General features: G+C 41.5%; 2 protein-coding genes across 2 annotated transcripts; both read left to right on the forward strand.

Annotated features, from left to right (window-relative positions):
• The first annotated feature begins 14 nt into the window (after window positions 1-14).
• Window positions 15-18073, forward strand: LOC108876078 (protein KIAA0100). Its single transcript, XM_018665388.2, is given in 41 exon segments — window positions 15-179; window positions 726-858; window positions 1024-1150; window positions 1306-1355; window positions 1491-1632; window positions 1712-1830; window positions 1948-2008; window positions 2082-2265; window positions 3131-3254; window positions 3363-3487; window positions 3585-3652; window positions 3749-3885; window positions 4173-4291; window positions 4739-4932; window positions 5309-5606; window positions 6075-6280; window positions 6370-7420; window positions 7512-7703; window positions 7911-8113; window positions 8234-8352; window positions 8451-8674; window positions 9186-9376; window positions 9525-9624; window positions 9753-9952; window positions 10034-10331; window positions 10412-10569; window positions 10920-11126; window positions 11443-11542; window positions 11692-11874; window positions 12072-12193; window positions 12307-12462; window positions 12675-12796; window positions 12877-13057; window positions 13218-13304; window positions 14287-14397; window positions 14487-14622; window positions 14944-15068; window positions 15666-15767; window positions 16253-16387; window positions 16632-16739; window positions 16741-18073. Coding segments are annotated over 40 exon segments (6714 nt in total). The 5' UTR covers window positions 15-179; window positions 726-787; the 3' UTR covers window positions 16819-18073.
• Window positions 18074-18440: 367 nt separating this feature from the next.
• Window positions 18441-23758, forward strand: rskra (ribosomal protein S6 kinase related a). The gene is made up of 12 exons (XM_018665389.2): window positions 18441-18470; window positions 19377-19637; window positions 19726-19809; window positions 19899-19967; window positions 20860-20929; window positions 21445-21552; window positions 21667-21707; window positions 21803-21830; window positions 22229-22318; window positions 22777-22865; window positions 22974-23084; window positions 23183-23758. The coding sequence occupies exons 1-12, from the start codon at window positions 18441-18443 to the stop codon at window positions 23480-23482; spliced, it is 1281 nt and encodes a 426-aa protein (XP_018520905.1). The 3' UTR covers window positions 23483-23758.
• The last annotated feature ends 396 nt before the right edge of the window (window positions 23759-24154 follow it).

Genomic DNA, 24154 nt, shown 5'->3' on the forward strand with positions numbered 1-24154 from the left:
GCTCCTCTCCCACTTCAGTTGCAGTTCTCAGCTGTAAGTGCAAAGAGCTTCCAGCTGAACTGGGCGGACCGGAGCGGAGCCGGAGTGTTTACTCTGAGGAGAGAGCTAACTGTCAGCTGAAACCGCTTCCTGCTGCATAATGCTTGGTCACGAACATCCAGCGCTTTGAGTATGTCAGGGTAAGTGAGTTTGCTAATTATCTGGACTCTAAAGCCGTCGACAGCAGGTAGTTATCAAAAACATTGCTAAGTTAGCCGTAGCGTTAGCATGCTACAATGCTAGCACAGATTTGCTACAGATTTTTGGGTGACGCGGCGGCAAATATCTTTAACCATTTCATGTGTGGTTAGTTTTGGCTAACGCTACCAACCTCTTTCAGTGGGTCACAGTTTTGCTGTTTGCGTCTGGTTAACAAGGAGTAAGTTCAGGTGAAGTTTTTAGACGCTATGAGGGGATAAAGTTAAGCTACGTGCTGTTTCATGTTTGGTTTGTTACTACACTGTAGTTAATTAGCTATGTTAGCTCTACGAGGCTAGCTGTTACCGTTAGCTGAATAAACACACAACTAAGGTTTATGAATTTGCATCGCAAGTGTTGTCTCAGCCAGTTACAATGATAGACAGGTTTTTGGTTATTGTTTGCAAGCAGTCAGTCTCACATAGTAAGAAGCTCCTGAATGTAAGGTGTGTGAAGCTGAAGTGGCTGCATCTCTTCCTCTTTGACAGCAGCTGATAGAAGAGCAGTCAGACCCATGTCTAAGATTTGGGTGTGAACAACTTGGGACACAATGTCTCTCTTGCTGATATCCTTCCTTCTGTTCCTGCTGCTTGGGTTTGTGTTGCTGCGTGTCATTTTCAGGTAAGAAATGTGTGGCTTGCATAGTTTCTACAGCATAGCAATAATTACCATCAGTACTCTAAGCAACATTGATTTACTTCAACCTTTAACTGACCACTGCTTACAAGATTTACCCAGATGTATGTACAAGATTTAGAGTTTCTCCATTTGTCTTGGGCTTTGTAGGTGGGTCATATGCACCCTAGCAGTGCGATTCTTCCAGACCACACTGAACGCTGATCTAAAGATCAAATCAGTAGGGCTGTTTTCTGTCCAAGGAGTTAGTATCCAGTTTCACCCCCAGCATACTCTGGTAAGACCCATAAGACACACTGTGTTTACATGACATTTATTTGCTGAGCTCAAGCAGCGTGGCCGATCCCATGTCAGGGTTACACTTTCCCATAATATGTCAAGTGAACTTTTCTGTGACCTAGTGAGCTATAACAGTGACTGTCTTTATGACAGGAAATCGACAGAATATGGATTTCAAGTAAACTTCTAAACCAGGATTTGCCGTAAGTTGTATTTCTTTATAGTTATCTGTATTTCCAATATAACCTTGGAGCAAATCATCTACAGGTGATTTATCATTACTTATTAGAGCTTTTGATTCTGTTATTTATAGTCAACTGTGTGTTTGTGTTTTTCAGGAGATACCTGGCCTTATGTGTCGGTGAAACCAGAGTTAGATTTGACTTGCAAGCGCCACTGAGACCTTTTGTGAAGAGAAGTCATGGAGAAAAGTCAGGGAAGATTTCAGTCAGCCCCACCAAGCTACGCTTTCTGTCACAAGTATGGAGCCTTGCCGTACGTCAGTCTCTTGCTAAACTGATTTGGGGGCAGCATCTCATTTCCTGTGTTCTGTTCTCAGCTGCTGTCATTCCACATCAGCTCGATCAACGTAATGGTACTGAACATAGCACTGTCAGAGTCTCTATGGCACATGACTATCACAGGGATCACCTTGTTACTTGACCACCAGAGTAAAAGGTAACTACATCTTTTTTTCTGTTGTTGATCTGACTGAACTATTCACTCAATTTAAACATATTTGAAAGAACTGTCAAAACAGGGAACATTTTTCATGTTTTATAACATTGTTCGCAGGTTGGCCTGGGACTTCTCAGTCGGGCAGCTAAGCAGTAAAGTGCTTAAAAGCAGTCAATTGGTGAGCTCTGTCGTTACCACTGAAATAGAACCTTGTGGTTAAACGTGTGTGACTAACGCCCTCTCCTTTGTAGGATATATGTTTGGCTGAAGTGTCTCTGAGCCTGCTGCTGTCTGGAGATGTCAGCCTACCAGACATGAAGCCAGGCTGTCTGTCCCTGAGTGTGAGGACACTTATTGCAGAGCTGCACGAAGGGCTGTTCCTCAGCCAACTCCTGCTGCCCCCATCTCCCTCAAAGAGTGACCATAATACAGCTGGTGAGTGAGAGCATGGTATAATTTCTAAAATGTCTTGGGATTTTCATCTCACAATGTCACCAAGGTCTGGTTGGCTTCTGATTAAAACTGTGTGTGTGTGTGTGTGTGTGTGTGTGTATAGAGGTGTATCAGCCTGCATAAATGATATACTCACAATGAGTAGTCAGAATGATAACTATGACATCTCTAATAGTTGTTTTCCACTGGTTTTACATTTAATGTTTTGCTTTCTTCTAAAACTCCTGTATATCAGCTATCGTCTGTGATATTTTTAGCTGTTCTGCTAACCAGCAAGAAAATGAGGACAAGGTCATATCATACAGTTTTGTTTGACCTCTGTAGGTGCTTGAAAGGTCTGAATGCTTAAGGATAAATAAATAAAGTTTTACATCCCCAAACAAATAAAGTAGAAGTTCTACAATTATTCAAAAAGTTAGAGAAAGTCAGTAAAATTATATCAGGTGTATATATCTTCAGGTCTTTTGGGCCACTAAACAGTTAAATAAGAAATTACATAAATGATGATGTTAAGATGGAACACCAGTGGCACAGACATGGATCAGGGTAGCAGTTCTGCCCATATAAATACTCACTAAAAATCACAAGGGAAAAAACGGGAAATGAGCTTGATGAAGTATTTCCGAGCAAAATGTATTTTTGGATCATGACAAACCCAAGTTTTAAAGCACTGTTGCTAGCACCGTAATGCCCAGGATAATTTATTTGTATAGGCACAGTTGCACCCCATTAAAACCTACCTCATTTCTGCCCTTTCAGACAGCTGGTATGTTAAGTGAATAATACTACATACAGTACAGAATACATAATATTGTGATTTAATGGTATTAATACTGTTTCCTTTCAGAGTGTGAAAGCATTGAGTTCATCCAGACTGAGACCGTGGAGCGGTTTCATCAGTTGATCCCCCACAAGGTCAATGTGGAATTTGATAATACAAATGTAACTCTGTCTATGCACAGCCAGAAAAGGTGAGTCTGCGTTTTACCATCAGCTGCCTGCAGTTATTGTTTTGCACAGTTTGATTCCCTATTGTATGACATGTTGACTTTTTATGGCACTTTTTCCCACCTGCACAGACACCTGAACTGGACTCTGAAGTCTTTAAAGGTCTCCTATGGACGAGACAATGAACAGCTTCCTCTTAAAAGCTTCACTCCCGAGCTGAGCTTTCCCCAGAGCAGCCTGGAGCTCCTTCTAGAGGGTTAGTGGACAGCTGGGCGCCAGACACAATGCAGAGAAAGTTGGATGAAGGAAATGGCTATGAATAACATGTTCTTGTCTTTTTTTCTAATTGGCAGACGGACTTCTCCTCTCTCAAAGTAGGCAGAGAATCCTTTGTGTGAACACTCTGAAGACAGCCCTGCAGGTAAGGAAGAGGCTTGACGGTCACATTGTCTCATCAGAGCTTCTTTAAATCTGAAGACTCATAATCTTGTCCTTTTTTTTTTCTTTCTTAATTTAGGTTACATCAATTGACATTTCAGGGTCATTCACAGTCAACACTTGCATCATCCACTACCGTCACCAGGAGTTCTCCCATTGGTTAAATCTATTTCCATGGGAACAGCTAATCCACAGGAAGGCAGCACATAAAAAAAGGCAAGTTGCAAAAGCAAAACTCAAAGGTTTAGATTGCTGTATGGCCATAAATACTTTTCTGTGATGTCTTTAAAGCATAACTGGAATGATTGAGTCTGTCCTCTGTCACCACTTTGCTTATATCTACCACTGCAATGAAAATAATGTTTTAATAATACCTTCTGCTATCTTCTCTTTCTTATCCATGTGTCTTTGTGTCTGTGCATCACTCTGTGCTTTTTTTCCCCCATAACCTTTATCATGTCGTGTAGTCCATTAGATTATTTGCCCACTCTCATTTTCCTCAGGCGCCTCCCTCACTTGGATGCTCCTGTGATGATCGCTTCCTCTGTGTCCAATGTTAATGTGTCCGTTCAGTTGGGAGACACAACACCGTTTGCTCTAGGCTTCCTGTCTGCCAATGCAGGTACTGTAGGTCTTTCACACGCTGTACACGTGCTGGGAAAGGCAGGTGAGCGTCATATGATGTTATTGCCTCATTGCAAAATGAGGTCATTGTTGGGTCAAAGTATAACTTCAACACAATGTGATAAACAATCGCACTTATGTTATTTCTTTACATCATTTGCAAGTCCTGTTGTATTGTTACATCACATTTTTCTTCAGTAAATCTTCATGGTTTTCATTCTGTAGGCAACTTTTGGGTCAACCCTTTTCAAACATACCAAACTAGATTAGATAAGGTCTATCCTTAGGAGTGCCCTTTAGACGTTACACATTAACTTATTCTCCATTTACCACTGTTGACTTCTCACAGCTTTTTATCCTGATTGACTTAAATCACTATACTGCGGCACATTTCAATAATTCTCCTCAAAGTAATGTTTTGATATGTCTGCATCCATGTCTGTAGAACTGCAGCATCTCCTTGACATTAAAGTTGACAAAGAGAGCCCGGAGTCCCAGACTGTACATCAGCGTGCCTCACTGTCCCTGGACAACTTCTGGTGGAGAGTGGGTCAGGGGTCTCATATCCAACAAGCACCCCACCCTCCTGGTAAACATGTGTGGGGAGAAGCGCTTATTTTAGACACGCTCAGTCTTCAGGTAGGAAACACAAATAATTAAGTTGCATTTAGAAACTTGTGTTATTCTAGGTGTTACAATATTTGAGAATCATTTTACTTTTTCTTTGAAATACATAACAAAAAGTGTCTAAGTGTCATGTACACATACATCTCTACACAGTTAACACCATTACTTCTTCTCAACAGCTTTCCAAGTATTACTCTCTTTCCTATAACTGTATGTTTTGCATGACTTTTTAAAATACAGATTTTGTGAGTCCCCAACTGCAAGTTAGATGAAAGATGTTAACTCTGTTTTAAGTTAAAACTAGTTTTTACATTTTAAGCTCATCGAAAGGATTTGTCATACTCATAGCTGCTAATGTTTGTGTACCTCTTATCTCTCTTGCTTCTAGGGGAGTTTCAACCGACCCCACGTGGAGTCGGGCAGCCAGTCTCCAAGTCTGAGTGTGGAGTCCACTCTGAAAGGCCTTCAAGTGGAGCTTTCAGAGACCTGTGCACTGTGCCTATCTCGCCTGCTGTCCCTCATTTGTGTTCCTGGTGATAAGGGGCCACAGCTGTCAGATGTGGACACAGTGTCTCCCCCCACTGACCAAACTGTCCAACCCGCCCCCTCCTCACAGCTACACCTGCTTTTTAAGCTGGACTGCAGTCTGGAGGATGTTAATGTGTTCACACTCTCTAATCTGGCAGGTAAGAAGCTGCTTCCTGAAAATGTTTTGTTTAGGATATATTTATAGTGTACCACATGGTCACTTGAGTGAAGAGACAGGTTCCAATTCCACTGTTTATCAAGCAAAAATTCAAATGTGAGGACTTGCTTTCTTTTATGTGACAGGAAACTGAATATCTTGAGCTTTAGGGAAATTTTGATGGGGATTTTTCACTAATTATCTGACATTTAATAGACCATAGTAAAAATAAGTGATACTCCAATCCCTAGACTTGCGCTATGTTTGGAATACATTGTAAACAATGGTTAATAAATTCGAGAGAAATGAAATACAGAAAATAAATGGCAGCTATTGATTTATGAGCTGGCTTAAAAGGAAGTGAACATGCCTCTCCTTTTAAAAATGTCTCTCTTGTCAGGCAGAATTATCTGCTCTGACAGTCTTATCATCACCTTTATTTATAATTTTTTAACTTCCCTGTGTATAGGAGCTGTGTCTTTGCGGATGGACACTGTAAGAGTCCTGGGCTCTGCAGAGAGCTCCTCAGTGTCTCTACAGGGTGTGAGCTTGTCTGTGGTCAAAATGCTGACAGAGAACATGGAGACATGCTGCCCTGCCTCCCAAACCCCTGGCTCTGTGCTCAAACTCACCGCAATAGCCTTCTGTTATCACCTCACCACCCACACCTTACAGGTAATCAAACCATGAAGAGTTTTTTCTTTTCTGAACTGAAGGAATTTCTGTGTCCATATTTATATTTTGCATCGTCATGTCTTAATCAGGTTCAAAGTGAAGAGGAGCTCTCTGTTGAATGGACACCACCAGACCACATGGTCTTATATCAGCACATGACTGAAGGTCAGGCTTGCTGGCGTATGCTTTGTGGGGAGAAAGGAGAAGAGAGTCCGTTCAAACCTCCAGAGAGTGGAGATGTGTCAGGTCAGAGTAGAGGGTTGTGTGTGCGTGTTGAACTGGGCTCTACTCGTTTAACAGCTCATGTTAGTGAGCAGAACTACATTCTCCTGCACACAGAAGCCCTCTCTGTCTCCAAGCATGCTGGCTCCATGCACATACGCTCCCCTTCACTGATCTTCAACTTTGATGGCAACAACATCGTCTCCTTTAAGGGTCTAGATGTAGAGACGCATGCAGAGCTGACTGAGATGCAGCTGCACAGAGACACTTTCCCCTTCCTCATCACTCCTCACAACCGTGTCTGGGTTCTCACTTGTCCTTCTCTGTCTGTCGAGTTCCCCTACCAGTACAATTTCTCAAACACTTTTGACAAGGCCATTAGTGTGCAGAAGTGGTTGAAGACTCTCCATCGATCTGCAAGCGGGGCCTCTGCCGTTCAACGTCTGCCTCCCGACCTGGTGTTTAAAATCAGCCAGTTTTCATTTGTCTTCCTGGATGATGTCTTTGAAATCAAGCTGCGAGACAACTACGAGCTGATGAAGGATGAGAGCAAGGAAAGTGCGAAGCGCCTGCAGCTTCTGGATAAGAAGGTGGCAGATCTGCGCAAGCAGCATGGAGAACTTCTGCCTGCCAGGAAAATAGAGGAGCTGTATAGTTCTCTGGAGAAAAAGCACATAGAGATCTACATCCAGCGCTCACGCCGCCTCTACGCAAACACACCCATGAGGAAGTCTCTGCTGACGTGGACTGTGTCAGACTTGGAACTTGTAGCCCTGGCTGATCAGTCTCTTCATGGGCCTGAGAGGGTGAGAGAGCAACTGAGGGACATTGACAGGATCAGTCCCTTCCCCAGAGAAGGACTCCCTCTGGTGGTCCAGTGGTGCCGTGCAGTCAAATTTAAACTGGCTGCATTTTTGGGTAAGACTAAACTGGAAAAAAAATTTAATTAAAGACTAAACACATCATGTGCAAAATGATTTACTTTTTTACTGTCATTGCTTTGTGCCAGTGAGAATTCGGGACTACCCTCGTTACCTGTTTGAGATCCGAGACTGGGAGCTGTCAGGGCGTCTGATTGGGACAGAACAGGATGGACAGGCAAGAGCTCATCGTAAAGAGATTGTCCCACTTGGTCCACCATGGGGAGATGTGACAGTCCACAGGAATATGCCACCACTCAAGTTCTACTATGATTTCAAATGTGAGTTAACATCAAGGCATTGCCCCAGCACAGTTATCCACAGTCCTGTCTAGATTTGTAGAAGGTAGTGTTTTATTTTCAGTTCTCTTGATATATTCATATCCCGCAGGACTTTCATAAATATATTAAGATAATAGTGAGTGAAAACACAACTGTAACAGCTGTTTGGGCTATAAGTGACAGCAGTGAAACTATTTTGTCTTACAGCAAACATCTCTCTCTACACGATCGTGTGGGGGCCATGTTGGGACCCTGCCTGGACTTTGATTGGACAGTCAGTTGACCTGCTGACCAAACCCACAGTTGATCCCTCACTTCCTCTAGCGTGGTGGGACAAAAGTCGTCTCCTGCTGCATGGACGCTGGGTTATGGACATTGATCAGGCCAATCTTCATCAGCTAGCTACAGAGGTAAAATGCTGTGAACCTATTTATTTGTGACAAAGCATGTCTTATACCTAAACTTTATTGTTTATGTGTAATAACTTAACACTTTAGTTTTTTTAAACTTTTTTGTTACTTTTTTTACAGGACCCTTATAACACTACAGAAAACCTACACTGGGAATGGAATAAGCTGAACTTTGACTGGAACCCTGGACAGTTTGTTTTTAAAGGCGACCTGGATGTAAATGTCCGGACAGCATCAAAGTAAGTGAAAGCATCAGAGGCGAAAGGTTGTCAAATGCAGCTTTTAATCCTATTCATACAGAATCATTCAGTAATAAAATGCCTTTTTTCCATGCTAGGTATGATGATATCTGTTTTCTGCGTCTACCCAACCTGTGTATGACCCTTGACCTCCAATGGCTTTGCCATGGCAACCCTCACGACCACCATGCTGTGATGCTCTGCTGTGCTGAGAACATTGCAGATGTGACCTCAGGACAACCTCATGACTCCTACAGAGCCTTTCGCTCTGAGAACCTTAACCTCTCCATCACAATGGACCTTAACCAGCACTGTGGCACAGGTACATGTAACTCTTTTAGACAGGATAGATGCAGGTTTTGAGAAGTATTGTAAAGCATTGAATTCAGTTTCATCTAAAAAGGTGCCAGGTTGTATTACAAAGTCTTAAATTTCATTCTCAAAGGTATTTTCTCTTGACTGTCATTGACAGTAACAAAGGTTATATATAGATTTGTTCTGTATCCGATTGCAAGCTTCTGGGAGATGTTACACGCTAATAGGTGGATTTTTTCCACAGTGGATTGTAGAAGGAGTTTCAAAATTTTTTTGATATGATACAAATGTCAACATACTTCATAAATAATTGTAGACATTTTGTCCCTGCTGGTTTTCCATCATTCCTTGACCCAGTATTACTATAACAAAGTGTCAACGTACATTCCGTGTGGCATCAAGATGGTCTCTAAAAGCCTTACATATTTGGGGAACAGAAAAAGCTTGTTAGATATTATATCTAGCAAAGTTAAGCCCATCTGTATCTGCATCCGTATCTGTAAATTTTGTCTTTGTAGAACCCGGTCAGCCCAGAATCTTGCTGTACAGCAGCACTCTGCGGTGGATGCAAAACTTCTGGGCCACCTGGACAAGTGTATCCCGACCAATCTGTAGAGGCAAGCTCTTCCACAGCCTCAGGCCGATCCGCAAGAAGCTGGGTCAGCACTACAAACAGATGTCCTACACAGCTGCCTTCCCACAACTACAAGTAAGTGTTTTTTTTAAGGCTGCCCTCCAGCAGTCCACCAAAAATCTGCTTCATGTTTTTACCATGAAATCTGCATTTGCAGTCACTTACATGATAGAGTATGTGTTTTGATCATTTTAAACATTAATACAAATGATGTATTTTTCAGGTGCATTACTGGGCCTCCTTCGCACAGCAGAGAGGTATACAAGTGGAGTGCAACAAAGGCCATGTGTTCACTCGAGGGGCACAGAGACTTATTCCTCAGGGTAAAGCATGATATAATTGAGAAAAAGCAAAATGCTGATATTTATAGATGACTTAGATTAGGCCCCCAACAGAGAAAGAAACAGTTTTTAATGTGGGTGCATGTGTGTCTGTTTCTGTGTTATCTCAGCTGGCACTGTGATGAGGAGGCTGATCTCTGAATGGAATGTGACTCAGATGGTTAGTGAGCTCTCACAGGTGACGGTTCACCTGATGGCCTCTACCTGGGATGAAACGGCCGATCACCAGATCAACGCTCAGGTGAAGAAGACTCACCTGCTCAGCCTGTCCTCCCTGAGCTACCAGCGACAGAGCAACCGCATGGAGGAGGTAAAAGCCCAGAGATAGTTCAAGTTTAAACCTGTTCTTCGCTGTCCATACATTCATAATCCAGATCATGTTGTCTGACAGGAGGTGAACCCGAAGGATGAGACCAATGCTTCTTACACTCACAAACTGCGCCTGGTGGATTTGCGTGCTTCATGGACAACCACTAACAGGAACATAGCCTTTGGGTTGTACGACGGTTACAAAAAGGCATCTGTGCTGAAGAGAAATCTCTCCACCGAAGCTTTGAAGGGTCTGAGGATCGACACACAGCTGCAGACCAAGAAGCTCAAACGTTCTCCTTCCAACTACTCTCCTACCACAGCTCCTACTACACCTGTCATGCCCACCGTCAGTCGAGCAGAAAAAAGTCAACATGAAGGTGAGAAAATTGCCTGACTGAGACAACTGCCAAGTTATTTTACTCCCACTAACCTTTTCCTTTTTAACTTTATTTTGCAGGAACATCAATGCTCCAGAAACTGATCGAGGAAACAGACAAGTTTGTGGTGTTTTCAGAGGAGGACTCAGGTGTCAGTGACCAGCTGTGTGGCATTGCAGCCTGTCAGACTGATGATGTCTATAACCGCAACTGGTTTATTGAATTAGTCAATTGTCAGGTAACTACATTGATTTCTATAATTTGTGTTATTTTCCAGACTACTTCCACAGAACACATTGTCACTTTTGGGTCAAAGTTGAGTCCAATTTTATTCACTTTCCTGTTGAATCTGTAATTGAAAGATCACATGTTGTGCTATAGGAAAATCCAGTAATATGGGCAACAGCGTCCTACAAAATGGGGTGATGAAACACTGTCAAACTTTATGAATGAACTCAAAAATTCATATTTCTGCAAACGTTTCTCATTTTTAGAATTGATGTTTTCTCCCAAACCTGGTTTAATGAATGCCGGTCCATTTTGTGAGCGGCCCAGTGCTTTAATCCTCATCTGTCTTGCTTCACCCAGATGATGTTGCGAGGCACGGAGACAGCAGGCTGCGTGTTGGTGTCTGCAGCGAAGGCTCAGCTGCTGCAGTGTGAGCACCACCCTGCCTGGTACAATGACACCTTGAAGCAGAAGACCACCTGGACCTGTCTGCTGGATGGCATGCAGTACTTTGCCACCATGGAGCCCAACCCATCTGAGCATGAGGACAGGCAGTTGTGGCTGGAGGTAGGCACAGCTCGCACCTGGTAATAGGGTGTTTCACAGGTCTGGATTAAACATAACATGTCTCCAAACAAGTATAAATTGTCGCAGTTTAACAATGTTACATTTCCTTCTAACATCAGAGAGAGAAATACTGAATGGTAATTCACACTCTAAACAACTACATCAAGTTGATAGAATAGCGAAGAAGAAATGATGGAAGAATTATGTAACACAACTATTCAGCTACATGGCAACTAAAGCGTAATAGTAATTTGCCTGTTCTGTGCAGTGCTGTCTCAGCTCTGATTTGCTTCTTATTGTATTATGTTGTGTTTAGGTGAAAAATATAGAGGAACACAGACAGCGTAACCTGGACTCAGTGCTGGAGCTGATGGAGAGTGGCCAGGCTGTAGGAGGAATGGTTAGCACCACCACAGGTGTGGCACTACTTTCCTTACTACATAGTTTTTGAAATATTATGCAGTGCACTTACATCGCATTGCCTCTACAACTGTGAAAATACCTATGATTCTGATTTACTTTACTGTTATTTACATTAACAGTTTTTCCTTTTCAATAACTGTAGACTGGAATCAGCCAGCTCAAGTGAACGAGGCTCAGCAGGTTCAGCGTATCATCTCTCGTTGTAGCTGCCGGATGCACTACATCAGTTACAGTCACGACATTAACCCGGAGTTGGCCACGCAGATCAAACCACCAGAGCTGAGGAATAACCATGAGAAAGAGGACCTGCTGAAAAAACAGGCTGGTATGTCTGGTCATGTTGAGTCTTACAACTGCACCCTGTCAATGAAGAATACATCTGGTCTCTTAAAAAAGGGAAGCTGCTCACATTTTTGTGCCTGTTTGTCAAAAAAAAACTTGCACAAATCAGAATATGTGAGGGGGGGATCATATACATGCTATGCATGAGATTTAAAGAGTGTTAATTTGTTATTTTTCCAGGTGCTGTGGACACCTTTACCCTCATTCACCATGACCTTGAAATATCCACTAACCCTGTTCAGTACGCTATGATCCTGGACATTGTCAACAACTTGTTGTTACACGTGGAACCCAGGCGCAAGGTAGGTTGGGTCATCAGTTGGCTAGTTGCCTAATTTACAGAAGATTTCCATGTCCTTACTACTGTTTCATCTTTGCCTTTTCTGTGTTTTTATCCTCTGTTTGTTGTGTTCAGGAGCACAGTGAAAAAAAGCAGCGAGTGCGTTTCCAGCTGGAAATTTCTAGTAACCCGGAGGAGCAGCGCAGCAGCATCTTACATCTCCAGGAGGCAGTCAGGCAGCACCTTGCTCAGATTAGGCGCCTTGAGAAGCAGATTTACTCTAACATCAGGGTGAGCCACTCTATGCTGTACCCATCAGTTTAGCATTATTGGAATCGAATCTCATTTGGGTTTAAAATCTTAAATATACCAATAAAAATGCCACAAAATCAGCTGTAAGTCCTTTATCTATATAGTAAAAATCCTGTTAGAGTCACTCAGGGAACTCATCCATTTGCATCTGCACTTAAATCATTAAACGTGTTTTCTCCTTCATATCACAGGCACAACCTGAAGAACTAAGCGGTGATGAACTAATGGAGATCAACACCAGACTGCAGAACCAGCTAAACCAGGAGAAGAATGACATGCAGATGAAGAGCGAAGAGCTCAACATTCTCATCAGGTCTCACATCAGTGCTCATACACATCCTGTACTGGGAAGACGTGATTGCACACAGGTAAAAAAAATTCTCTTTCCTCCAGGTGTTTTAAAGATTTCCAGCTGCAACGCGCAAACAAGCTGGAGCTGCGGAAGCCCCCGGAGGATGTGAGCGTGGTGAGGAGGACAGAGATCTACTTTGCCCAGGCCCGCTGGTGTCTGACCGAAGAGGATGGCCAGCTTGGTATAGCTGAGCTAGAGCTGCAGAGATTCATGTACAGTAAGGTGGGCACAGCAAGCAGCTGATGCAGTCTGGTGTTTGAAACAGCTGGCTGATGATGGTAGACCAGAAAAGTCCAAAAACCATCCTGATATATCCAACATTATTGTTGATCACTACAGCATAGTAAATGTTGACCATTCTGTGAATATTGTCTCTCCTCAGCTGAACAAGTCTGATGACACAGCAGAGCATCTTTTGGAGCTAGGGTGGTTTACAATGAACAACCTGCTGCCCAATGCAGCATACAAGGTAAATAATTTACTCAGATTATTTCAGTTTATTTATTTACTTATTAAATTTGTTTAATAAAACCTGATATTCATTTAATTGGATTGTAGTTTTGCCTTAACTGTGCACTAAACTTGAAACAGACCCTAGTTTTCTCTAAAACACGACCTACATTATGACACTGCCCCTATACAACCACACACAATGACACCCATAACGAACATCTAAGCTGAGGAAAATTGTCAATTTATACTCAATGTCCACTAATCCAGTTCACTAAAACAGCTCAGCCCCTGTTAATTCAAATAATTTTTTATTGACATAGTTTTCAATGATGTTGTACTGGACTACATTTTATTCAAATGTATTTCCAATGTTTTCCTCTCAAGTTTTTAAATGGGGAGGGCAAAACATTAGAAACGACTCTCAGTATAATGCAGTCCAGTTAAAATCTCCATAAACTACAACATCTATAAGGAATATGTATGCAGACTTTCTGACAGTATCGATCAAAACTGAACATCATTATGTTTGCAAAAGTGAGTTCATGGCAGAGATGTTGGATTGGATTGCATTACAGTTTACAGGTGTACCTAGTAAACTGTGTAAACTGTGTGAATAATAACATGGCTGAAAGTGTAGTGTTTATTCACATTTGTGACTCTCTGACTGGTTTCCTCTGTGCAGCGTGTGAGGGTATGTAGACTGTGATGTCTGTGTTGACGCCATCTTGTTTGTCCAGATGGGATCACCCAGTGACTCTTCAGTTTCATATTCAGTGTTGCATGCAGACACAAGTATTCAGTTATGCATGTGCAAACAAGAACTCGTTATAAATGCATCATAGTGTTAATACCATTCTGTGCTCATATCATTAATTATTTGTGCTGTTTAATATTTTCACAGTGATATCAATATACAGTAGGACTTTACAATGACCAGCTACCAGGGCTTATGCTCTAACGTTTATGAGGATAAAATTAACTTGCTTTTTTTTTCCTAGGTTGTACTTCGTCCTCAGAGTAACTGTCAGTCAGGGCGCCAGTTTGCTTTGCGAATCTTCAGTAAAGTGCGCCCCCCTGTGGGAGGAATCTCTGTGAAGGAGCATTTTGAGGTAAAGATTTTCACAGTACCACTCTGAAACATGTATAATGTGTTTATGGATTATTTTTTTCTGGTAACAATGTTTTTTTTAATCATCAGGTAAACGTGGTGCCTCTCACCATCCAGCTGATGTACCAGTTCTTCAAAAGAATGATGGGATTTTTCTTCCCAGGAAGAAATGTTGAGGAGGAGGAGGTCACTGATGAGGAGGACAAATTCAGATTGGTTACTACTGGTATGGTTTTGTCAACAGTGGAAATATGACAGCAGTAATCTGAGTAGCACTTAGTCTCCAATCTCTTTGTGTGATCACAAACCTGCAATCTATACCAAACTGAGTGCCAATAATAGTTTCCATTTTCTCTGCCAGACACGTGTGTGTGGTGTTGAATCGCTAGTTACTGTGTTATGTCATCTCTCAGAGCTATTAAAAGGCTCTGTCACTTTGGATATGACCTTGAGATATGTGTGTGAGAGGCTCAGAGGGAGTATAAGGTGTAGGGTACAGAGTCACCCAGCGGTCACAGTGCTGATGTTGATGTGGTCTGTGTCACAGGTATCCCTGTCAAGCCTCGGCAGTCATCAGAGGACACCATGGGTGCTATGGGCCCCAGCAAAGGTGTCGCCCAGGGACTGAACCGCACTGCTGGGGTGAGGAGGTCATTCAGGAAACCTCCAGAGGTACTCATGCTTTTTCTGATTGATAGAGTTCACAATTACAATAGAAAATAAAGGACAAAATATTTTCTTTACTTTATTTTGTTGCTTTAGTAGCAAAATAAACACAAAATAACAACAGATGAATTCACCACAGTCAATACATTGCTCATACAGAGCCAGCTTTGCTTTTTGTTAAGGGCAACAGAAGAACAGGAGAATGTGATTGATATGGGGAAACAAACAAACAAAAAACTTCAAAAAATAAGGCAGCTTTTTTCCAGATTGATAATAAATAAGTTAAATTTTAAATCCTGCCATGGCTCACTATGGCTGCCCAAGAGCAAGTAAACTAGAGTAAAATTAGATGGCAAGAAAAAGGTGTTAAGGTTGAGGCTCAAGTCCAAAACAGATTGTTACAGCCCTCAAAAGAGATTCAAAAGATTTTTCCCTACAGTGATACCTAGATATTCAGCTCTAAACAAACATTATGTCAAGGCTTATAAGAACCTATAAGAATGAGAGGTGACACAAAGCACATGTATGTAAATGTCAGTAGAAAGCAAGTGCTGTTATTGTTCTTCTTTAAAGATAAAGATTTTTATAATTTCTTCCCATCAGCACCCTGTTGATGACATTGATAAAATGAAGGAGCGAGCTGCTATGAACAACTCCTTCATCTACATCAAGATTCCCCAAGTGCCCCTCTGTGTCAGCTATAAGGTGGGTTACTGTGCACAGCAGCAGCTGCTGCTGAGCTCTAGAGTGATCATGATGAAATTCCTGTTCACACTGATGCATTATGAACTTGAATAGAATGAGCCATAGAAGTTGAATGAGAATGAAAAGGATTATTCTCTTATTCTCGTGATAATTTGACTTTAAAACAGCTCAACGTCATCTTCATGGCCTGTTAGTACCTTGTTTATTTGCCTAAAAAGCGAAAGAGTTGGTAGAGACCAATGATGTAACTGCTAAAGCAGAGTGAATATTGGACTTAAAATCATCAGCAGACCAGAAACATGACTCCAGATGAATGCCAATGCTGTGCAGTGTCTGATGGAGATGTAAGTAATTAACTGATTGCCGACTAATTCACCATATCAACTTGATAGGAATATACCAACAGGTTCAATTCACTTTTCAAACTAATTAAAGCACTTTTCTCCAGTCCCAGTATTTTACTGTGTAATGTTTGTCTTCCTCAGGGAGAAAAGAGTAGTGTGGACTGGAAGGACCTGAACCTGGTTCTGCCTTGTTTGGAGTACCACAACAATACTTGGACTTGGCTCGACTTTGCCATGGCTGTGAAAAGGGACAGCAGGAAAGCACTTGTAGCACAGGTACACAAAATTGTACTTAGTACTTTGGACTCCTCTCTTCCTCTAGTTTAAAACCACATAAGCTGTCATCAAGTTAAACACCTTGTTGTTCCCTTACCCTGTTCCAAATCAATCTGTTAGATTCTTTGCAGACTGTGTGTTTTCACTTGTTTTATTTATTTACCGTTACCAAAAATGACCATGGGAAGAAAATACATACATTTGCACTGACACTAAAATGTCCTCTTTGTGTCTTGTCGCACAGATGATAAAAGAGAAGCTGCGTCTGAAGCCGGCGTCAGGCTCAGACCTGCGGGGGAAGGCGTCAGAGGGGAAGTCAGACAACAGCCTGCAGCAGCAGGAGGAAGATGAGAAAGGCGCGGCTCCTCATCGGCCTCAGCACCGCAGACAAGAGCTCCAGCAAGAAGAGCATCTTCAGCCGACGCAAGTGAAACAAAAACAAAACACTCGCACATTTCACACCGAGCTCGAGCTTTAACTGGATGATCCTCCACAGCCACTGAAACACTCCCGCAGTACGGGGATCAGGGAAAAAGCAGACTATGTTAGGGGACAGGATATCAGTCGGGCTTTGTGATTGACAATGAACAGGGAGATGGTGGAGCATTTAAAATAATTTGGGGTGGGGGACTGGGGGTGTAGTTTAATATATAATATGAACCTGCTGATTTTAAAGAAACATTCTTGAGGTTTTTTTTGTTGTTGTTTGGGTTTTTTTTTTTTTTTTTATTCCTGTTGTTGTCTGAGATTTGAATTAATGCCCAAAATCCCTGCAGGGAATTCAAACAGCTCCAGGATTACCAGGGTGCCATTTTGACCAAATATATATATATAAATATATTATCTTCTTTGTTTATGTGCCATTAAAATGCATTTCATACACTCTGCAACTTTGCAAATAATGACCACTTAGGTTGCATTGAATGTAGCGAGGAAGATTCACAGTTTGTAGCTAGCTCTCCGCCGTTACTGTTTCCTCTGCTTCTGTGAACAAGAAAAGACTGAGAGCAACTTTTCCTGCTGGCTCAGGAACACACTGTATGTCACAAACTAGACGCCTGCTAGAAGTAATAGGACTCAACTGAAAGCAACTTCAACGCTGTCAGCTGTAAAAAAAAAACAAAACAAAAAAAAACACATAGATTTTGAAACGCCATGAATAAATATATCAGTATGTTTTATTAATTAAAGCTTATAGAGTTCATGGCTGTATGACTGTCACTGACACGAAGGCCTTCTCCCACAAAAGATGCTATTTTATATTTTACTTGTAAATGAGCGTCTGCATCCCTCAGCTAGCTGTCTTACTGTACCTCACCTCAGTGCAATATATCAAGAACAGAGCAGCAGAAACGTGTTCATGTGTTGTATAACGTGGAACTTGGTTTGACGGCAAAAAGAAATGTGTTGCAGCTAACTGCTGAGTGTGTGTTTTGTAATTTTAACACTAAAGCACTTTTTATGCAAAGTATTTTGATATTTTTGTAATCACGGTTGTTTTTTTCTGTTAAATTACCTGTATAACTGCGCTTCTGAAGCCTGTTAGTCCAGTCACATTTTTATTCAGAGGATGGGAGGCAAAATGCCCTAAACATTTCAATGATATCACAAAAGCAGATGTGTTCACATTTCTATCCGCTCAGTGGCTTATTGTTTATCTGTAAATAAAAGTGTTATAGTCTCTCAGCGATGCGTCTGTGTTTGGGTTTTTGTGCGGAATATTTAAATAAAAGGGGGGGAGGGTCGCTGTAAGTTCGGGCAACGTCGGGATGCTCGATCATTAATCTGACAGCTTTAACTGGAGCGGAATCGAGTCTGTGCCCGGGCTGGATGACTCTCTGCAAACAGGCTGCAAACATTTTCTCTCTCCTTATGACACACACACACACACAGAAAACACACGAACACGTGGATGTAAAGCGCTGTGATGGCCTACACCGGGACTGTGCATCTCTGAAACAAAAATAAAGACGCGAGAGGAAGAGCTGAAATTGTCACTTTTCTACTCACGTTTGAGTGAAATACTTTGGTTTGTTTACCCCTCGAGGATGTGATGGGCAGCGACATCAGTAAAAGCAGTAAGGTGAGTCAGTCACTCTGGACTAATTTACATGCTGTGACCATGCTAGTGAGCTAAAGGGTAAAAATACCAAATAGAAGGGGAAATGCCTGCAACAGTACCAGAGAACTGCTCATGTGTAGCGTTTACTTTGTAATGTGAAAATCCACGCATTGGCGACGCTGCTTGTCCACTTCTTAGTGTTTTAAAAAGCAGTAAAGTATCCATGATATGAGACCTTTGGGCTGGTTCACTGAATCACAGCGAGGTCTTTTTTTAAAATAAAGCTATTGATTAGCCCTTAAGTGGTCACTGACCTTCCTTCCGACCTGCAGCATGAGGGTCAATCGATGGTTGTAGAGCACTGGCAGAAATAACTGCAGATTAAATTTGCTTCAGGAATCAAAAGCTTTGGAAAATGTGTCGATTACTTTGTCTTTATGGTGTGTTCGAAAACCTAAGTGTTTGTGTTACCACTCTCTGATAAAGCATTAGTCAACAGTTTATAAACTGATTTTTGTCCAAATGTCCTGCAGCAGTTTCCAGCAGAAACACAGAGGTCTCACTAATGAATTAAATAGATTCAAAGACAAGAAGTGTCATGCTGGAGAAACCTGGCAACGAAAAAGTTGCTGTCATTAATGGCTGATCTATAAAGCATCAGGAAATGATGTAATACACATTACAGCTTATAAACACTTCAGAAATGGTGGCTTTTCAGAAAGTGGTACCAGTGTATTCATGAATGTATATGTAGTGTTTGTACAGTCTTATTTGTGTATATGTACTTGAATGTCAATTAAATTTTGTTATGTAAGCTTAGGTTAGTACCTCAATTTTGCATTTAAGTACAGTACTTGAGTAAATGTACTTAGTTACCCCCCGATTTTAAGTTTTTATTTTTTATTATCCTTTTCCCACTATATCTAGAGAGAAGGGTCAGCTGCCCCACGTCGACTCAGTCATGGTTTCCTCTCAAACGTGGGGGTCTCCATCGCACACAGACTGGGACACTCTGCTGTATTTTCTCGGCCGGCGGGACAGGTCGACAGACTGGCCGTCCCCAAACTCCTGCTGCCCCCAGAGGACAACGGCGAGACATCAGACACTGAGAGGACTCCTCAGGCTTTCATCTCTGCCTTTCTGCCTGAGTTCCCACACCGTAAATGTCCTGAACGAGACCATTTCCAGGTACTCTTGACTGTTAGAGAGAATTGATCTTTAGGGCAGATGCTGCAGTTCAACAAGGAGAGAGATAACTGTACGTCTGTGCTCACAGATCCTGGGCTTCATAGCTAAAGGGTCGTATGGACCCATTGTGAAAGTGAAGGATGTTTTCAGTGAGAGCACCTACGCTGTTAAGGTTAGTTCAGAGGTAATCTGCACTATAGCAACATTATACTTTATGAATGTAAAATATTGTTTTGTGTAATCATTTTCATCGTTGTGTAGGTTCTACCAAAGTCAGAGATCTTGAAGCGTGGAGTGTTGCAGCAGTCAAAAGAGGAAGTCATCATTCAGGTATATCACAAAAATTTTCAGTTGTGGAAAAAGGTACCTTAAGATAGATTGCAAAGAATTAATCAGCTTTTATTTTGATACACTGTTAAACATTTTTCAAGTAAAAGCATCAAATACTTGCTAATTCCAGCCTCTGAAATATGATTCATGATTTTTTCTTTTTTGGTTTGTTGGTCACATAAATAGACTGATTACTCTCCTTTTCCTTACTGAATTACCTTTTTTTTTTTTTTTACAGTTGTGCAGTATATGTTGGGGCTCTTCACTGAATGACTTAAGGTACACTTTATTTGGAACACCTGTTTATTCATGCAGTCATCTGATCAGGCAATCATGTGGCAGCAGTGCAGCACAGAAAGTCACGCCAGATACAGGTCAGGAGCTTCAGTTAATGCTCCCGGTCAAACATCAGAATGGGGGAAAAAAATATGATCTCAAAAACAAAAAATGTCCGTAGAACCACACTGGGATGTAGAGCTGATAATCTGGAGAAATTATGTGATGCATTCACGTTAACGTGAACCAGAATCTCCAAGAAATATTTCCAACATCATTGTGGAATCTATACCATGAAAAACTGAAGCTGCTAGTATGGTGTTCCTAATAAAGTGCTCAGTGAATGTATAGTCAAGTTCACAAAGTACAAAATTACTGACTCACTTTGTATATCCAGTGCATGTGTTTCAGTGTCTTTAGGGCTACAATCAAACCTCCAACAACGACAGTGAGATATACGACGTAGCTTATGTCCATAAACAAGTTTTTTACATGCTATCATCTGGAATATAGGAAATTCCCTGTCCATCTTTCACTGTTATACTCACTGTCACTCTGTGCATGTGTGTGTATGTGTGTGTGTGTGTGTGTGTGTGTGGTGACTGTTGCTTTGCAGCGGCAGCTCAAACACCCATTTATCCACAATCTGCAGGACTGCTGGCAGACGCAGCGCAACCTCTTCATTAGTGAGTTAATAAATAATATCAATGGCACAGTTCGACCCTCTACCCCTCTACTATCCTTAGCCTGCCACCCCCACCCTCACATAGAGACACACAATAGAGAGTCCATAGCCATGCATCCTCAAGTTTGATCACAAATCTCTGCACTGGATATTGAAGAGGTACACTGCCATCTAATGAGAGTGCTGGGTAAAGCTCAGTGTGGCTGCAGCTGCCGCACTGCCTGCACGAGTTCACAGTTTTAACAGACCACGATCATAATTTTATATGTATCCATTATTTTTCTTTCAGTTAAATGTATTGACAAAGAGGTTTCCAAAATAAAACTCAGCAGAACAAACAGCATGTGTATGTTTAACTTCATTCCTTACTTCCTCCTTTCCCCAGCAACAGTGGGATGAGCAAACCTTTTTATTTCCTTTTGTCTTCGTTCTGGTTTCCTCATTTCTGATATTTTATCCCAGACAAATGCCGCCCTGCGTTAACTTAGTAGCATCTGTTTGTCTCGTCCTCTGCAGTGTGCGACTATTGTGGCGTTGGAGATTTGTACACTTACTGGTTACTGAGGGGCCACTTTGGGGAGGATGAGGTTCGGCTCTTTGCAGCAGAGCTTGGCAGTGCGCTGGGTTAGTGTTAACCAGACGTTCACCACCACCATAGAGTTCATCGTATTTACTTTTAGTATCGACTTGCATTGAAAAGAGTGTGTGTGATTTCTGTCTTCTGTTTGTTATTTTTAGGATTCCTACATGACTTGGGGATCATGCACAGAGACGTAAAGGTATGATTTTTATGTGTGACATCTTTAGTCTAATAAAACATATTTCCATAATATATTTATGACTTTTGCTGATAATCATTTCACTGCTCTTTCAGATGGAGAACATTCTTCTAAGTGATCAAGGTAATGCTTGTCTATATGTTTGACTTCTGGCTTTACAATTAAATTAATACAATTAAAGGGTCTGCGATCATTAGATGAGAGTAAATTATTTAACTTTATTAATCCTCAGCAGTGTGGTCACCCATGCACAATGACAAATAACAAAAGACAAGACAGGTTACAAATTGCCACAACAGCAGTAAAACTGCACAAACTAACACATATCCTAATAGGAATAATAGCAGGCCAGTAGCTCAGGAGCTAGCCTAGCCACTGAACTGAAAAAAAGATCTAAATACACCTGATTAATTAATAAATAAAATGTCATTCGTAGCAAGGCACCTAAAATCAAAACTGAAAATATCTGCCTGAGAATAGTATATATAACTAGTTTCAGTGTGTGTTTTGCCATTATGCAGGTCACCTTCGATTGTCTGATTTTGGACTCTCACGCCGCCTGAAACGAGGAGGACAGGCGTTTACAATATGTGGGACGATCCATTACATGGGTGAGATTTTGGACTAATGATTGCAATATGGACGTCGAGGGAATATTCTCTCTTGAGGGACATTATCACTTGTGGCCATTTGAGCTCCAGTGTTCCGTGTATTGGTTCACTCCAGCAGTTTTGTCTCTATTGGCTGATTGTATTGAGGCCCTGTCTTTGTTTACAGCTGCATCACCATTAGAGCCCCACCTGTGTGTTGCTCCCATTGGATTCAGTTGACCCAGTTAAGAATGTGATGCACCTGTGATGTACTTTACATAAAGCTGCTTTGGGTTTTCTGACCGAGACTTTTCCTTAAAACAGTGATGTTGTTTTGTTTTGTTTTGTTTTTTTTGCTCTCCAATGTTGCAGCTTTTGACATTTCTCTTTGTCATTCCCACTTTTTACTCTCTGTGTTTGTGTAGATTTATCATCCTGACATTTTTATCATCTCTGTTTTTCCTCTTTTGTCTGAACAGCCCCTGAAGTTTTAAGTGGCGGCCCATATAACCACGCTGCTGACTGGTGGTCTCTCGGCGTTATGCTGTTCTCACTGGTGACAGGACAGGTGAGGGTGTACAAAACCAATATTTGTCAGCTACAGATGTGGCACTGTGTCAGTTATTGGTCATTGTGGTTTGTATACACTTGTCTGAGCATGTCTTTGTGCGCTTAGTTTCCAGTCGCTGCAGAGCCAGACCACAGCTCCATGTTGAAGAAGGTCAGAGAGTTTCTTTACGTTCTACCCAACACCTTCAGCTCTGCTCTGACCTTACTGCTAACTGAGGTTTGTAAATGTGATTCTCCTCTCTCTAATTTATACAGCTTGACCCCTTTGAATGAACGTACTCATAATCTCATCTGTTTCCCTTTTAACTGGTGCAGCTTTTGTGTAAGAGTCCGGTGAACCGCCTTCGTAATCTGGAGTGTTTCCAGATGCAGCCCTTCTTTCGTGGCACTTCGTTCGACTCTCAAATCCTCCAAAAGACGCCCGTTGAGTTCATCCTCAAGCTCAGGTCTCATCCCGACTGGGCTGCCAAAGCAATGAGAGGCCTTTCGTTAGACTACTTCGATAACTTTGACTGTGAAAAAATCCTTCATTCTCCCGTGACTCCCACTGAAGTGTCTCCTACTTTGGCCAACATGGACCTGAGCCGAGCTACAGAGCAGTCTTGTAAAGCTTGAGACTGGACTGTGTTTCTGTGCCTGAATACAGAAACTCTGACTAGATAATAGAAACTGAAGTTACTGAAGTTTGTCTGAACATTGCTGTCCCACTGTCCAGCTGAGAAAAATGTTGATATCTTATCTCAGTTACCTTCAGTTATTTCTGTGTCGTCAAAGCAATGAGCCTAAGGAGCAGCTGGTGGTGCAGTGAGGCTTGATGAATATTTTTCCCCTGGGTTTTGCCTCCCAGGTTACCCTACCTTATGTTGTCTATATGCAGACAGTATGTGATACAAGTTTATATATATTTATATATATTTGTATATACACTACTGACAGATTTGTTAGTCCTGCAGCCAAATGGGTTCTACGCTCGGCCATGTTCTGCTGAATTTTTATTGTTGATACAGGACAGATTATAACTTAATTATTTTGATCATTTGTTGTTTTCTTACAGTATTGTAATTTTATTAAAACCTCAAAAGACAGATTTTATTATTAGATTTTTTAATAAAACTTTGCTTTTGTAAGCAAACATTTTATACTCTCAAGTGTTCTTTAAGTTTTATGTATCTTTGATTTTCATATTGTTGCATTTAACTGTGTTTGTTATTTTGATAATATTATTTGATATTACCAAAAGTGTTATCATTATCCAATCAAACAATACTGGGATATTTAAGGTTCACC

Source organism: Lates calcarifer, linkage group LG21 (assembly GCF_001640805.2).
Source record: "Lates calcarifer isolate ASB-BC8 linkage group LG21, TLL_Latcal_v3, whole genome shotgun sequence".
NCBI lineage: Eukaryota > Metazoa > Chordata > Actinopteri > Centropomidae > Lates > Lates calcarifer.

Excerpts from the sequence above, each read along its gene's own strand:
- rskra (XM_018665389.2), top strand. The coding sequence starts at position 18,441 with ATGGGCAGCGACATCAGTAAAAGCAGTAAG. Across the intron at positions 22,866-22,973 it reads TCTCACTGGTGACAGGACAG|TTTCCAGTCGCTGCAGAGCC; the intron begins GTGAGGGTGTAC and ends TTGTGCGCTTAG. Across the intron at positions 23,085-23,182 it reads TGACCTTACTGCTAACTGAG|CTTTTGTGTAAGAGTCCGGT; the intron begins GTTTGTAAATGT and ends TAACTGGTGCAG.